Raw genomic sequence first — 17,847 nt, 5'->3', positions numbered from 1 at the left:
ACCCCCGGAACTCAGGAAACGTTCCAGCAGGGCAGTGTTTCCTGTCTATTTTGGGGTACATTTAAATTCTCCATTTTGGCCAAGCTTTAAGGCTTGGGCAGAGGCTGAATTCTGAGCCAGCATTTGCCCTTTGGATTTGTTGATTTCAAATTCCAGTAATAGATATTTTTAGAAATAGCCCCTTATCCATTAGAAAATGACAAAATAGGTTTAAACGATACCGAGAAATACAGATGAGGCAGTAAGTAAGGATTGTCTACAAGGACTGTGGTATTAGATTGAATCAATCAGGGCAGGGAGTTTGTTTTTTATTTTTTTGTGTGTGATTTTAGATTTCTTCATGAACCATTTATAATATAAAAGACATTATCATGAAGAGTGAGTATAGGAAAAAATATGAATGCATTTAAAGAGTGTGGAGAGATGTGTGTGTATATGAGTGTGTATGTGTGTGAGTGTATGTGTGTATGTGTATGGGTGCGTATATATGAATGTGCATGTTTGTGAGTGTGTATGTGTATGGGTGTGTGTACATGAATGTGTATGTATGTGTATGTGTGTGTGTGTGTGAATGTGTGTGCGTGGTGACTCTGGAGTGATCGAGGACAACACTGATCTGGGCGGGGAGGTCAGAGCAGACAACAGTGTCCCCCTAGGACTCATCCTGAGGGGCTCTGCTGTCAGGACTAAGGGGAAAGGTAAACCCCTACCCAGCAGGTCATCTCATGTGTGATCCTGCGATGCTGAGAGAGATGACTATTTGACTGTGAGGGCACGGATTAAACGGTTTCTACAGATCCCTTCCAGATGCCATCTGAGACTCAACTCTTTGGCACGTAGGAGAGGTTGGGGTCATAAGGTGGTCCAGCTCTCAGACTCTGGTTTGCCAAGTCTCCTGTGTTTTCATAAACCCACAGTCCTACAAAACTCCTGGAACATGAAGAACGTAAGTCATCTCAGAGACTCCAAAGGGAAACAGCAGCTATTAGAGGAGGGAGCTTTGGCTTACTCTGTTACAGATCTGACCCCCAAAATACAGCTGCATATCCCAGGCTGAAGGGGTCTGACAGGACCGCTCCAGTATACGATGTGGAAGCAAAGCAAGGTGAAACCAAGACCCAGAAACTTCTGCTTAGTCTGCCCTAGCATTTCCCCAGGTCTTCACGGGCCAGTGTCTGGTATGCTGGGGACATCTCAATAAATGAAAGCTAACTGGAGGATCAGTGGCAGGAGGAGGTGGGAGCACGTGGCCAGGATCACTCACCTCAGTGCACTGTAGCCCTGGCACACGCTGACACAGCACAAAACCTTTTCTTGGTTGGCCTGGGTCTCCCCCAAGTATTTACACACAATGTTACCGCCCAAGCTGAAGCCCACGACCACCAGCTGGGTTAGGGGATATGTCTTCTTGATGTAGTTTACCATGGCTCCAAATTCCCAGGTGCAGCCTGTGGACAGAGAGGTAAGAGGAATTGGTTATTTCAGACGCAACAAAGTTTGGAGAAAACGTGAGCTGGGAGGGTTACTTAAGTGGGTGCCAAAGCATTAAGAGAGAGAGACAGACAGACAGAAATGTAAGTATACAGCCCATCCTCTGTATTTGTGGGTTCTACATCTGCAGATTCAACCAAACACAGATCAAAAATATTGCCAGAGTTCTAAAAAGCAAAACTTAAATTGGCCATACATAAGCATAGCATTTACACGGTATTATCAGGTGTTACAAGAGATACCAGGGGAACATTTCATGCAAAGATGGGCTCGATAAAGGACAGAAATGGTATGGATCTAACAGAAGATATTAAGAGGTGGCAAGAATACACAGAAGAACTATACTAAACAGATTTTCATGACCCAGATAATCACGATGGTGTGATCACTCACCTAGAGCCAGACATCCTGGAATGTGAAGTCAAGTGGACCTTAGAAAACATCACTACGAACAAAGCTAGCGGAGGTGATGGAATTCCAGTTGAGCTATTTCAAATCCTGAAAGATGATGCTGTGAAAGTGCTGCACTCAATATGCCAGCAAATTTGGAAAACTCAGCAGTGGCCACAGGACTGGAAAAGGTCAGTTTTCATTCCAATTCCAATTGGCAAAAGCAATGCCAAAGAATGCTCAAACTACCGCACAATTGCACTCATCTCACATGCTAGTAAAGTAATGCTCAAAATTCTCCAAGCCAGGCTTCAGCAATACGTGAACCATGAACACCCATATGTTCAACCTGCATTTAGAAAAGGCAGAGGAACCAGAGATCAAATTGCCAACATCCCCTGGATCATCGAAAAAGCAAGAGAGTTCCAGAAAAAACACCTATTTCTGCTCTATAGAATATGCCAAAGCCTTTGACTGTGTGGATCAAAATAAACTGTGGAAAATTCTTCAAGAGATGGGAATACCAGACCACCTGACCTGCCTCTTGAGAAACCTATATGCAGGTCAGGAAGCAACAGTTAGAACTGGACATGGAACAACAGACTGGTTCCAAATAGGAAAAGGAGTATGTCAAGGCTGCATATTGTCACCCTGCTTATTTAACTTCCATGCAAAGTACAACATGAGAAACGCTGGGCTGGAAGAAGCATAAGCTGAAATCAAGATTGCTGGGAGAAATATCAATAACCTCAGATATGCAGATGATACCACCCTTATGGGAGAAAGTGAAGAGGAACTAAAAAGCCTCTTGATGAAAGTGAAAGAGGAGAGTGAAAAAGTTGGCTTAAAGCTCAACATTCAGAAAACAAAGATCATGGCATCTGGTCCCATCACTTCATGGCAAATAGATGGGGAAACAGTGGAAACAGTGTCAGACTTTATATTTTTGGGCTCCAAAATCACTGCAGATGGTGACTGCAGCCATGAAATTAAAAGACCCTTACTCCTTGGAAGGAAAGTTATGACCAACCTAGATAGCATATTCAAAAGCAGAGATATTACTTTGCCAACAAAGGTCCGTCTAGTCAAGGCTATGGTTTTTTCAGTGGTCATGTATGGATGTGAGAGTTGGGCTCTGAAGAAAGCTGAGCGCTGAAGAATTGATGCTTTTGAAGTGTGGTGTTGGAGAAGACTCTTGAGAGTTCCTTGGACTGCAAGGAGATCCAACCAGTCCATTCTAAAGGAGATCAGTCCTGAGTGTTCTTTGGAAGGAATGATGCTAAAGCTGAAACTCCAGTACTTTGGCCACCTCATGTGAAGAGTTGACTCATTGGAAAAGACCCTGATGCTGGGAGGGATTGGGGGCAGGAGGAGAAGGGGACGACAGAGGATGAGTTTGAGTGAACTCCAGGATATGGTGATGGACAGGGAGGCCTCAGTTCACTTCAGCTGCTGTCGTGTCCGACTCTTTGCAACCCCATGAATCGCAGCACACCAGGCCTCCCTGTCCATCACCAACTCCCGGAAACCAGTCCCTGGTGACAAAAAGGTTGGGAACCTCTATTTTAAAGTACACAGGAGGATGTGCCTAGGTTTTATGCAAATACTATGCCATTTTATATAAGGAGCTTGAGCATCCGTGGATTTTGGTGTCCAAGAGGGTCCTGGAACCAGTTCCCTGACGATGCTGAGGGACGGCATGTATTTCAGGTGTGTGTGTAGAGAGACAAGCCAGACTTCTCTTTGGCTACTTGCAGAGAAGCCCGAGTGCCAAAGAATTGATGTTTTTGAACTGTGGTGCTGGAGGAGACTCTTGAGAGTCCCTTGGACAACAAGGAGATCAAACCAGTCAATCCTAGAGGAAATCAGCCCTGAATATTCACTGGAAGGACTGATGCTGAAGCTGAAACTCTAATACTTTGCATACCTGATGCAAAGAGCTGAGTCATTGGAAAAGACCCTGATGCTGGGAAAGATGGAGAGCAAGAGGAGAAGGGGGCGACAGAGGATGAGATGGTTGGATGGCATCATAGATTCAATGGACATGAGTTTGAGCAAACTCCAGGAAGATAGTGAAGGACGGGGAAGCCTGGCGTGCTGCAGTTCATGGGGCTGCAAAGAGTCGAACATGACTTAGCAACTGAACAACAAGAGAAGCTCCCAGAGGCCCCTCAGTATGAGGAAACACAGCATAAGTAGCGCCCATGAGGGAAGGGACAATTTACCAAAGGTACGTGCCATGCTCCTTCAGAGGTGGGCGCTGAGAAGCCCCTCCCATACTCACTGAAATCAAAACATACATTCAAGGTGTGCAAGAGCACCTCGGTTCGCACACAGAGGAAAACAAAAGCAAGAGCAATACTCTCAGGGATCAGTGTCTTAGGCTACAGAAGAGGATGCTATGCCCACGTGTACAATGATTCATGGTGTTAAGAAAAGCACCAAGTAGATGTTATTTACAGGATCGCCTTGCCAGCAGGGAGAAGGAAAGACAAACTTCAGTCCAGAGGGACGGCCAACATGTTCTGTGGGATCAGGGTAAAATGTTCTTGGTGACGTAGGGACAGGTGTCAAGGGAGGCAGACCCATTCAGAAACACAGAGGAGACTTCTGAATGGAGAGGGCACTTGGGCCCAGTGTGCCCAGGAGGGATGATACCAGCTGGTGGCCCCTAGAGAAGCTGGTGAAGTCAGGACTAAGTAAGATGATATAGGTAAAGGGCTTAGACAGGGTATTCTGTTAATTCTTTTTTCTTTTTGAAATATCATTTAAGGACACCCATGTTCATGACAGCTTTATTCACAACCGCCAAAAGGTGGAAGCAATAAAAGTGTCCATCAACAGATGAATGAATAAACCAGATGTTATACATGTATTTGGTGGAAGATTATTCAGTCTTAAAAAGCAAGGAATGCACGGGGATGATCCACAGAGATGATATGGGGTGGGAGGTGGGAGGGAGGTTCAGGATTGGGAACTCATGTACACTCGTGGCTGATTCATGTCAATGTATGGCAAAACCAATACAGTATTGTAAAGCAAAATAAAGTAAAAATAAAAATTTTTTTTAAAAAAGGCAAGGAAATCATGACACATGTTGTGACAAAGACAAACCTTGAGGATGTCATGCTGAATGAAATACTGTTGTTTAGTCGCTCAGTTGTGTCCGACTGTTTTATGACCCCATAGATTGCAGCCTGCCAGGCTTCTCTGTCCATGGCATTTCCCAGGCAAGAATACTGGAGTGGGTTGCCACTTCCTCCTCCAGGGGATCTTCCTGGCCCAGGGATCAAACCCAAGTCTCCTGCATCAGCAGACGGATTCTGAGGAGCAGTTACAGCTAATTGTGTAGGTGCTTTAGGAGCTGCTGCTGCTGCTGCTAAGTCGCTTCAGTCGTGTCCGACTCTGTGCTACCCCAGAGACGGCAGCCCACCACGCTCCCCCGTCCCTGGGATTCTCCAGGCAAGAACACTGGAGTGGGTTGCCATTTCCTTCTCCAATGCATGAAAGTGAAAAGTGAAAGTGAAGTCGCTTAGTCGTGTCTGACTCTTCGCGACCCCATGGACTGCAGCCTACCAGGCTCCTCCATCCATGGGATTTTCCAGGCAAGAGTACTGGAGTGGGTTGCCATTGCCTTCTCCATTTAGGAGCTGCAAGTTCATTCAATCCAAGCACTTCTGATGTGGATAAAAGGCCAGGCCTGCATAATCCTGGACAAGCTGCTGGGTGTTTGTGCAGGGCTGCTGTCTCTCCCAGGCAAGGGAAAGGCAAAGACATGGCGTCTGCCCACCTCCAGGATCAGCGTTTGGGTAGACACTGGGTCCTCCCAAGATCTCCACCTGATGTCAGTTACCAAACACTCTCAGTTCCTCAGTGTCTGGGAACCCCTTCCTGGATGTGTTTACGCTGGCTAGAAAATTCGTTTGGGTTTTTCTGTAACAGCTTATGGAAAAACTTGATCGAACTTTTTGGCCAACCTGGTGTTAAGAGCTACAGCAATCTGTTTTTTAATACTAGGAAGATTTTAATGTGGTTCTACATATTTAATCCTTAAGGGATTAGCACCAGTAACAAGATTGAGGTCTCTAATCTTATTGCAATTTTAAGACACAATGAAATATGAGACACTACTCCGGCCTTAGGACTTCCCTGTAGCTCAATTGTAAAGAATCTGCCTGCAATGCAGGAAACCCAGGTTTGATCTCTGGGTTAGGAAGATCCGCTGGAGGAGGGCATGGCCACTTCAGAATTCTTGCCTGGAGAACCCCATGGACAGAAGATCCTGGCGGGCTACAGTCTGTGGGGGTCACAGAGTCAGACACAACTGAGCGACTACCACTACCACCACCACCCTGGCCTTAGAGAGATGAGTCCCACAGGCCCATCTTTGAAAGGCCAACTGTGGAGGACAGGGAAGACCCTTTTCTTATACCTCCCACCCCTAAACAGAGACGAGGCTAAGGCAGTCTGAATGCTACTATTTCAAAGCCATATTCCCCCCAAATGGCACCGACATGACTCAGTAGGCTGGAATACAAGAACCAGACTTGGTGTTCTTTGTGGATGGAGACGTTGAGTCATCCGTTAACTCCATGCTAGGCACGTAGTGGGTGTGCCACAATGTGAACTGGGTAAGGAGGAAGTCTGAATCATTTGGAATGAGAGCACACAATAACACCCGGTGTGACTGTACGGGGGATCGGGGAAAAAGAACCTAAATATCCTTCCCCCTAAATTTAACCCCTGAGTATGATCTGGTTAGCCAGCAACACGGCTCTGCTGGCAGGCAGCTAGGCGCCTCGCAGTCCCTAGCATTTTCCTAGTGAAGGTGTGTGAGTCATTTCTTTGAGTTGTGGGCAAGCTACTGCCAAGTTGAGTCAGCCAGGGAAGAAAACAGCTGTAGAAATAAAGCGAGAGCCCTTTTGGCCCACCATGTTAACTGGCCTTGTCTTTATCTCTGAAACAAAGATTTTCATGCATGAATGCTCTTGGCTTTGTTTCCTTGGGTACAGGGTGCTGAATGCGGCTCTCTTCCAGCTGAAGGTTAAATATTTAGATCTCATCCTGAAAGTGCAAATGGGATGGCCCTGAACACATCCCAAACTCTGGCCCCTCCCTGGGAACTCTCCTGATGCTCGAGTCCTCTCAGCAGATGGTCTTGTCAGATGTTTTACTGAGATGCTTGACTTTCTGCAAATTCACTGCCTTCACTTTCTCATCCTCTGTCTCTCTTCACCCCGCCACCCCATGGCACCCTCCTGCAGTTATTATACACAATTGTACCACAGGCAAAACAGCTCTGGGTTATCATCTGGAATCATGAATACGATTGAGAACAGTCTGCAGCAATTGAAACGGTAGGTAGGAGGAACTTATGGAAAAGTAGAAGTCTTTTAAAAATCACTATCTGCAGGCTTCTCTGCTGGTCCAGTGGTTAAGAGTTCGCCTGCCAATGCCGGGGACATGGGTTCAATCCCTGGTTCGGTAAAATCCCACATGCTCCAGGACAACTAAGCCCTTGTACCACAATGAAGAGTAGCCCCTGCTCACTGCAACAAGAGAAAGCCTGAGTGCAGTAACAAAGACCTAGCACAGTCAAGAATGAATAGATAAATCAATAACAATTTAAAAATATAACAGGAAATCACTGATCTGCAAGTCTTGGTGGCAAGATGCATTGGATCATGGGTGATCTCTATAGCTTGCTATATTGGAGGGTTTGCCTGAGAGAGACCTCAGAGTTTGTCTGTTATTCTGATGCAGTTATGAGGAAAGTTCTCTTTCACTCTCAAAAGTGACCCAGTTGGGATGCTAAATTATACGGTCGCCCTAGGTACAGGGCCTCCCTCCTTTCTAAGATGGAAATACTGTACTCTAAGTAAGGCACAGCTTTCTGATCTTACATTGAGATTACAAAGGATAGTTTTAAATACAAAAACAATTCCAGTATTAAACCCAAATGGACATTAATGAGCTCCCTCTCCGAGCAATAAAACACGATGCTGTGGTTTTAGCCACGTCTGCTCACCTTGATGCTAATGCAAGAAAGTCAAGTGTTTAGAAATAAAGGAAGAGCCCACTTCACTGTTAAAACTCACAGGAAAAGGCAATGTAAATAGTTTGAGACCATTTTCAACGCCAAAATGTCCTAGGTCGGTGTTTGGTCATAAGTTCTTAGGAGGTTCATGATTGTAAGAGACTTGGTCACCTTATGGGGATTATTATTTTGATTCTTTTCATACGATATAGAAAAGACTGTTTAAAAAAAATCCCTTTTTTTTTTCTCTAATCGAGATCAGACTCATGGATCCGTTGTTGCTTGGCTCTTAACTTTCTGGTCATAATATTTCCAGGGTCAGTCTTAGAAACGGAGGTCAGAATAACCACAACTGGATCATTTTGGTTTCCAGTTTGTTTCCTTGGCTGGTGGACTTGATCCAGCTGTACTCTGCTCTGAATGTGAACACTGGACTGTTGGGATAAGGCCTTCAGCCAATGACAGCCCACATGTCCACGACTCCTGTGTTCCAATTAAAGACTAGGCTCTGTATGATAAATACACTTCAAAAAATATTCACGACTTCTAGGTGTTCCTTGATTTTCAAGTGTTATTCATTGATCTCATTCAGATGACAGGGTTATGGACCCAGTCTGATCCAGTCCTATTTAAATAAGAAATTTAAAAGATTGATAAATTTTACCCCTGTGGATTCTACTACTCATCCTAATGGCCTCACATTTTGTCTTTGGTCAGATCAGATAATGTCACTGAATTTAATTCTTCAAAAGGGAAATTCTGCTGGTTTAAAAAAAAAAATCTATGAACTATTCTGAGGCAAGGGATGAGGAATTATTTTTAAAGAATGAAAATGAATTTTAGAAAGTTAAAATATAGCTAAATAAACATATACTACAATTGGGGCTTCCCAGGTAGAGTCAGCGATAAAGAACCCACCTGCCAATGCAGGAGACACAGGAGACTCGGGTTCAGTCCCCAAGGTGGGAAGATCCCCTGGAAGAGGAAACGGCAACCCACTCCAGTATTCTTGCCTGAGAATCCCATGGACAGGAGCCTGGCAGGCTATTGTCCATAGGGTCACAAAGAGTTGGACATGACTGAAGCGACTTAGCAAGCAAGCACTACATGTACTACAGAACAAGCCAGTAACATGGAGGTGTGTGACCCCCACATCCACCACCACCCCCCTCCACCCCATCCCCAGCCCTGGCCCACCAGATTTGGCAAGGAGCCAATTCTGAAGTTTACGCCGCTGGAAAGCAAGCACTGCATGCTTCAAAATAACCACTGGGGCCTTGCCATCCCCACATGTAGAACGAGTCAGAATTCAGGCCAAATTTAAAACAGAAATTTATGCTCCGTAAGCACAGCTTCTCAAATTGGCCCTTGTGAGTGTCCACAGGCGGTCAGCTGACCTAGAGGCTAGGCCTTTTAAAGGTTCCAGTGAACTTCCACCTTTTCTCGTCTACGAGCGCTCACAGAACACACAAACTTAGAGTGAAAGGCGGAAAAACGCAGTAACATGGCCATGTAGTGGTATTTGCTTGACCCCACGCTGTGTGCCTTTATATTACTGCAGACCTCCCCAGCTGGGGAATGCAGACTCTGAAACACTGCCTTCTTCTGCAGGCCTCTCCTGAGCATCTCTGAGTGATCCACTAGGTGCAGGAGATTAACACAGTATGAAAATTAAACACAGAAGTCTGGCTCCTGTCCTTAAAAAGGGTGCAGTTTGGTAAATGTTCTTTTTGGAAAAGCCCAGCCAGCAAGTGCAGCCCGACTGGGACTGTCTCCCAACCTCTTCCCTCGACTCTGAGCTGTTACTCACTAGATGGGGAGCTTTAGGAAAGCAGGGGGCTTAGACTACCATCTGTATTCTCATCTCGGGGTCTGGCCTCATGAAATGTCTGTAGGATGTGAGATTAAAAAAAAAAAAAATGGAGCTCAAACCCACCAGGCCTATTTCTGTGACTCTGAGAAGCTCTCGCTGTTCTTTTGCTTTAAATCTAAAATATATCCGACTGGGAACTATTTCCTTACTCCTTAGAAGTATCGGCAGGATGTAGTTCCTTACACAGAAAGGCTGTGTGGGGACTTCCCTAGTGGTCCAGTGGTTAAGAATCCGCCTTCCAATGCAGGGAACGCAGGTTCGATCCCTGGTCAGGGAACTTAGATCCCACACGCCATGGAGCAACTGAGGCCTCTCGCTCAGGAATCTGAGCGCCACAACTAGAGAGAAGCCTGCAGGCTGCAAGGAAGAGCCCACGTGCCACAGCTAAGACCTGACACAGCCAAAAATGAAATAAATAAACAAAATTTTTTTTTTTTAAAGAAAGGCTGTTTAGCCTGTTGTTCAAAAGCATGAACTCCAAGGGACTTCCCTGGCCGTCCTGTAGTTAAGACTTTGCCTTTCAATGCTCAGTTCAGGGGGTGCAGGTTTCCTGGTTGGGGAACTAAGATCCCACATGCCTTGTGGCCAAAAAATCAAAACATAAAACAGAAGCAATGTTGTAACAAACAAACAAAAAATATTTTAAAAAACCAAACACATAATGAAGCATAAAGCTTAAAAAAAAAAGGCATGGACTCCAGGACTAGACAGCTTGAGTGGGAATCTTCGGTCACCCATTCATCAGTTTTGTGACCTGGAGCAAGTTACTCAACTTTGTTTTTTAAATTTTTATTGGAGTATCATTGATTTACCATGCTGTTAGTTTCTGCTGCACAGCAAGGTGAATGAGTTATATATATACACATATATCCACTCCTTTTTAGATTCTGTTCGCATATAGGTCATTACAGAGTACTGAGTAGAGTTCCCTGTCTCCTGAATTGCAGGCAGATTCTTTACCGTCTGAGCCACCTGGGAAGCCCCTCACTCTAATAAGCAGTGTCTCAAATAGGAAATGAACACTATGACAGAGGTGGCACTGAGCTGGGGTTAAGAACCACACAGTTTGAAGGCGGGTCCTGCCACTTTCTGCTTGTGTGACCCTAGGCAAGGTACTTAACCTCCTTTAGCCTGGCAAGTGGGGAAACTAATGCCAACCTCCAAGGCGTCAGGAGGATCAAGGGAAGTAACACCCGTGGATGCTCAGCGCGTGCCTAGCACTGTTAATGCGAGATAAATGGTAACTGCTTCATGAGGGATTTTCCTTTAATGAATTTATGTTTTCAAAGGCAGCAGGAAGGATTCCTGTGATTCTAAGTCACAAGAACATACGGTTATCCATTTAGGAAATTCTGTTCGAGAGATCTAGGGCCAACAATTTCTAATCACATCAGCAAGGATGCCCAATAACAAGGAAATAGTGCTTATGTGGTTTCGAACAAAGTTGGTAGGTAAGCAGGAAAAGGCTTTTTGCAATTTTCTCAGAGAGATCTGAGGTGGGTGGGACACAGGAAAAAAAGAAGGGCTTATTGTTAATGCCCTCTTTAGTTTGCCTCTGGTTGAACTCACAATTTCGAAAGGCCAGAAGGGGATCTCTGTGATAGGAGGGCCTGCCATCTGCTCCAGAGTGACATGGTTTGCACAAGGGCAGGTCACACAACCACAAGACACACCTGTTTGAGACGTGCCCATCTGCACCTCACCTTGCATCCAGAAAAACTGTCATTTCACATTCCACCCCTCAGCCCTCACCCAGGCGATACGGACCTAGTGAGCATTTTCTAGGGGCCAAGCAGAGACACCGGGGAGCCACAGCAGGAGAACAAAGATCTCTGGTGCTTGTAGAGGGGGACTGGGGACGGAGAGACAGGAAACAAACAGGCAGACAAGTACACGGTCTCACCAAATCATAAGGGCCTTGGCGGACGTGAAGAGGGGGATTAGATGAGAACGGTGGGTCGAGGGCAGTCTCGGAAGGGCTCTCCAGGAAGGTGCCATCTTGGTGGAGGCCTGAATGACAAGGAGCAACCCGGCGAGGGCTAGGGAAGGGCCTTCCGCACAGGACGTGGGCAGCCTGAGGTCAGCGGGGCCCTCGGGCCAGTGCCCGGTGCCCACGTATGTTCTGGGTGGGCTGTGGTATGTCTCAGAGATCAGGCGCCTCCTTCACATCACATCCAGTCACCCCACACGGAGGAGGCAGACGTGAGCGGAAGCCAAATACAAGTGGAGGGAAGGAGATTTGAAAGAGGTTTAAGGAACCTTTCAGCCAGCTGCAGTGTATGGGACCTGATTCCGATCCTGAACTGAGCAAAATTATAATTAAAAAGGAAAAACAAAAACAAAGAAGTCAGCTGGGGAAACTGAACGGCTGTGAAGGATACTGTTTCAGGTGTGATGGTGGTTTACATTTATGGTATGGACTGACTTGAGTCCCCCCCAAATTCCTATACAGAGGTCCTAGGCCCCAGGACCTCAGAATGTCTCTGTTTGGAGACAGAGCTTCTAGAGAGAGGTAGTCAAGTAAAACTGGGGTCTTCCAGGTGAGCCCTAGCCCAACACGGTGGTGGCAGTGGTTCAGCTGCTCAGTTGTGTCTGTCTCTTTGTGACCCCATGGACTGTAGCCCGCCAGGCTCCTCTGTCCATTGAATTTTCCAGGCAAGAATACTGGAGTGGGTTGCTATTTCCCCTCCAGCGGATCTTCCTGACACAGGGATCAAACCAGAGTCTCTTGCGTCTCCTGCGCTGGCAGGCGGGTTCTTTACCACTAGCGCCACTTGGGAAGCCCGGCTCGATCTGACCGGTATCCTGATAAGAAGAGGTTAGGATGCAGACAGAGATGTGGACACAGAGAGAGAGAGAGCCATCTCTAAACCAAGGAGAGGAGCCTTGGCAAACCGGCCAACAGCTTGAACTTGGACTTCTACCTTCAGAACCACGGGAAAGTACGTTTCTGTAGTTAAGCCACCGGATGGTGGTGTTTTGTTTTGGTAGCCCTAGCAGATTAAAACAAAGAGTGCGTGTACCTTAGCATCACACGCTGAAACAGTCATAGGTGACGTGATAGGCTGCCTGGGATTTGCTCCAAAATAATCTTTGAAGGGGGACACAGGAAGGGGTGGTTAACAGATGGAATAAGATTGGCCCAAAGCTGAGAAATTGTTGAGATTGAGTGATGGGTTTATCCTGAGTTCATCTTACTATGCTCTCTACTTTTCTATAGTTTGAACAACTGTATAATAAAACGTTGAAAGGAAAAGCTGAACAGGAAACAAGCGATGTGAAAGAGCTACATCTATGGCTCTCCACCCTGGGGGGGCCTTGCATTCTTGGGGCCTGGCCCCTGGCGTTGGTATCTTTTAGAAGTTCCCCAGGGGAATTCTAATCTAGATAACCATGGACCTACACTAAGAGCCAGAAGTTCTTCATGGGAAAAATAAAGAAAGACTTCAAGGGAAGTCCCATATGCCTGGATGAGAAAGTACTATGACAACAAACTTGTCCAAGTTAATTTATACAATAAAATTCCTATTCCAAAACTGTGATACAGGGGCTTCCCTGGTGGTCCAGTGGTTAAGACTCCACACTTGCAGTGCAGGGGGTACGCGTTCGATACCTGGTCGGGGAGCTGGGATCCCACGTGCCTCACGGCCAAAAAAAAAAACAAACAGAAAACAGAAGCGATATTGTAACAAATTCAAGAAAGACTTGAAACAGTGGTCCATATCAAAAAGCCTTTTAAAAAAAAATTGTAATACAGTGTGCTAGAATTCACCAAAATCTACTTTCCCTCTCTGGGGAGAATGCGCCTCCCCCACCATGCGAAGTTAGGCTTGCCCAAGGGGTGTGCTTTGGGTGTCACTCTGGCTGGAAGCTGCTCGGCGAACCTGAGCCATTGAGTGAGGACGGGGACGGGACACAGGACCCCTCAGCCAGCCCAGGATGGGTTTGTTGTCTGAGGAAGAAATAAATCTTTGTTTTTAAACCACTGAGATTTACGGGTTGTTTCCACGCATAATCTAGTCCATCTGGACTGGTACAGAAATTCAACACAGAACTTGACAAAATAATTCTAAAGTTCAATGGAAAAAAAAAAAAAATAAACAAGCAGGGAAGTCTAAAGCACACACTGAAGAAGTGATGAGTCAGGGTGAATCTCATCAGAAATTAAGTGATATCACAGAGCAACAGTAATTAAAAATGAATAATATTAGGTGTAGAGGGATTTTCCTGGTAGTTCAGTGGTTAAGACTCCTTGCTTATTCCTGTCCCACTCTATGCGACCGCATGGACTGTAGTCAGCCAGGCTCTGTTCAGGAATTCTCTAGGCAAGAATACTGGAGAAGAGTCTTGCCATTCCCTTCTCTAAGGGATCTTCCCGACCCACGAATCAAACCTGGATCTCCTCAACTGCAGGCAGATTCTTTACCATCTGAGCCACCGGAGAAAAGCTAAAGTCGTATCAATAGCACTCTGTCGTTCAGTCGCTAAGCGTGTCTGATACTTTGCCACCCCATGGAGTGCAGCATGCCAGGCCTCCTGTCCTCCACTGTCTCCCAGAATGAACAGCGCCTATGGAAGCACTAATGCTTTCTCAAAGCCACCAAAGATGTTTCTGTTTGGATTTCAACAAAGCACTGGGGTTCTGGATTTTTGACCTAAGGTCACATTCGTTTGACCTTATTAACTGATGGTTAAACAATGCATCTGAACAGGTCAAAGACGTACCGATAAACAAAAGAACGAAATAACACAGCTAGAAAAATCATCCATATCTTCTAGGTCACCTGTCTTTCGGAAATACTACTAAAATATAATACACTATAGGAATTTACTTCTAAAATTCTGATGAAGCAAATGGTGACAACAACAAAGAAGGAAACAGTTAAATTTTTATGAAAAACGTGGGGGCTGAGTTGGCCTACAAGGACTCATCTAATCCCATGGCTCTTCCTTTCTGATGGCCAGCCTAGGTGTGTCATGCTCTTAAAAGCAGCTGTACCAGTAGCAGCTGTACTACTACTGGTTTGATTCCTGGGTTGGGAAGATCCCCTAGAGAGGGGAATGGCAAAACCCTCCTCCAGGATTCTTGCCTAGAGAATTCCACGAACAGAGCCTGGCGGACTACAGTCCACGCGGTCACACAGAGTTACTGTATGTTAGGCACATGCTGTTAACTGTATGTTAGGCACTCTAATCCCACGGCTCTTCCTTTCTGATGGCCAGCCTAGGTGTGAAATGCTTGTAAAAGCAGTTGTACTACTGTTTCCCCTACAGCTCTTCCCTCTATTTATGAGCTGCAACCATCCTCACCATTTTTTAAAAGTATTTATTTATTTGGCTGTGCCACGTCTTTAGTGGCTGAACGTGGGATCTAGTTCCCTGACCAGGGACTGAACCTGGGCCCCCTGCATTGGGAGCATGGAGTCTTAACCACTGGACCACCAGGGAAATCCCCCATCCTCACTTTGAGGAGCCAGTTCAAATGCTTTTTCTGGGAGAACACTTCCTTCCACGAATGACTCCTTGCCTACAGAAAAAGAGGCTGGTTTCCCCACACTGTGGTGGTGTGCCCACCAGACCCTCTCTAGTGGTTCACTCATCATACTGTACTGTAATTATTACTGATACTCCCATCTGCCCTTGGAGAACTTATTTATCTAGGCCACACAGAGCACTGCTAATCTCTCACTAGCATTAATGGATCTTCAAGTATCTGAGTAAGTCGAACATTTAATAAGCTGTTACTGTATGTTATGCACTCAATTGCCGGCTAAGTCCTTGGTAACCCACATTTAATTGTAAAATTGTAATCTTCACTTTGCCAGTGAAGAACCTGGAGTTGAGGTTAAGCAAACTCAAGGACACATGGCCAGCCAGTGGCAGGGCCGGGGTGGCCGCTCTGTGACCACATCCCACACTGAGCATCTCTTCTCTTCTCCTTTAGCCACTAGACTTCCGGATATGGGTGTGAATGCCCCTAAGCTAATCTCCTGTCCCTGTGGCTCAGCACGCTGTGGGGCAGGGGCCTGGACCACACACACCCAGCTCTCCTCCGAGGATTCTGGAAGCTGGGGCGGCCAGATCCAGGCTGTCATCTTGTCTGTTTTACTTACTGCCTCTATCTCTCCGCCTGAATTACCTAGCCTCTCTGGGCTTCAGTCTTTCCATCACAGTCTTACTAACCGCCTCAAGGGCTGCTGCGGAAGTGGGAAGGATTCTGTCCAAGGGAAATGGATGTTTCCCTGTGTTGGGCACGTGATCAGCGTTCTCAAGGTATTTCTTGTCTTCTTGGCACTTCATGCTTTTAGCACTTCATGCTCCCATCCCAGATCCTATGGCCAAGCAAGCCATACATCCCCATTCTTTACTCGTGAAGCTGAATTTGTATATCCAAGTACAGGATCTTATTTTTTTTTAAGATTTTTTTTTTTTTGGATGTGGTACAGTTTTCAAGTCTTTATTGAATTTGTTATAATATTGTTTCTGTTTTATGTTTTGGCTTTTTGGCTGCAAGGCATGTAGGATCTTGGCTCCGTGACCAGGGATTGAAACTGCACCCCTGCATTGGAAGGTGAAGTATTAACCACTGGACCACCAGGGAAGTCCCAGACCTTATCATCATTCCCCACTGTTTTCATTTTTGTTAGATTCTGTTTCTGTCTTTTGGACCCAAACCTGTCTCCCACTTACTCACTATTCCCTATGTGCCTGTTGTTCAGTTGCTAAGTCGTGTCCAACGCTGTGACCCCATGAACTGCAGCAGGCCAGGCTTCCCTGCCCTTCACTATCTCCCGGAGTTTGCTCACGCTCCTTGAGTCAGTGATGCAGCCATCTCATCCTCTGTCACCCCCTCTTCTGCTCCTGCCCTCAATCTTTCCCAGCATCAGGGTCCCATGCTCCTGTCTTATGTGTAAATCTGGGGTTTCTCCTATATCTTCAAGCCACTAAACAAACTGTTGTACAAAAGAGAGTCTGTAAAATGGGTGTCTGTAGGTGGGAGTGCACACTGAGGAGGAGCGGGATGGGGAGCCCCTAGGCAGGCACAGAGCAGGTGAACCTGCTCACGCTTCCCTACCTGCCCTTACATGCCACCAAATGCAGAATAAACTGGAACAACCTTGCTGGAGGACAATCTGACAATACGTATAAACATGCATAAGAAATGCTGACTCCAAAATCCTACTCCTGGAAATCTACTCCCAAGAAGTCATTAAAGAGAAGAAAAAGATTCTATGTAGAAGTATTCATAGCTTCGTTATTTAAAATGCTGAAAAACTTTAAATAACCTAAATGACTACAAAGAGGAATGGTTAAATAAACTATAATGGGGTAATCACAGCAAGGTGGCTCTTTAAAAAGATTAAATGACTATGCATCTTTATGTTAGTGAATATGAAATTATTTAAGTTAAGTCACCATAGATATACACCCTATCACTGCACTCAAAAACTGTACACGTAGATCAAAGAATGGGAGGATGAAGAAACAGAAAATTAGTTATGGTGAGATTATAGATATAATTTTCATTTGTTTCCCATGAAAACACATTATAATTGATTTACTTATGAAGACCCCACAGGTTGGTACATATATACAGACACATATTTTAAGAGTTTATTATTATGAATGTTCACAGTTAATCTGAAGGGAGAGTTAAGTAAGATTCAAGAATGAGCAGTCTATAACACAGAGCCTTACCTAACATAGGACTTCAATTAAAGGCAAGAAGCATGTATCTAAATATGAGATTTAATTTCTGTCCTCAAGCAGCCTGAAAGCCACTGGGTTGTTAAGCTACCAGATTCCCTTCCCACTGGCATCCACCAGCCTCATCACAATGCTTGCCCGCCAGTCACGAGTCCTGAGGGATGAGTGAAGGGCATTAACTTACCAGCAGGGGGCGCTGTGCAAGACCTTCGCCTGTGAGTTTTAGCTCCTGCCCCTGAGATGGGATGAGAGGAGGGTGGTTCCAGCGCCCCCCTGAGCTGCTGTTGGGAGGCATAGCTTCTTAAATCCCCTGCTGTTACAACTGTGTGCCTCACCAGCTCTTGCACAT

At 45.7% G+C, this 17,847-nt stretch overlaps 1 protein-coding gene across 1 annotated transcript in view; it reads right to left on the bottom strand.

Annotated features, from left to right (window-relative positions):
- Positions 1–17,847, bottom strand: part of ABHD2 (abhydrolase domain containing 2) — a 109,188-nt gene that overhangs the window by 16,816 nt on the left and 74,525 nt on the right. Inside the window, exon 6 of the mRNA XM_005694967.3 lies at positions 1,265–1,448. Within this exon, the coding sequence (XP_005695024.1) occupies positions 1,265–1,448 (184 nt within the window). The remainder of the gene's footprint in view (positions 1–1,264; positions 1,449–17,847) is intronic.

This window comes from Capra hircus, chromosome 21 (genome assembly GCF_001704415.2).
Source record: "Capra hircus breed San Clemente chromosome 21, ASM170441v1, whole genome shotgun sequence".
NCBI lineage: Eukaryota > Metazoa > Chordata > Mammalia > Artiodactyla > Bovidae > Capra > Capra hircus.
Note: the sequence above shows the minus strand (reverse complement) of the source record. Positions and strands in the feature narration are given on the sequence as shown.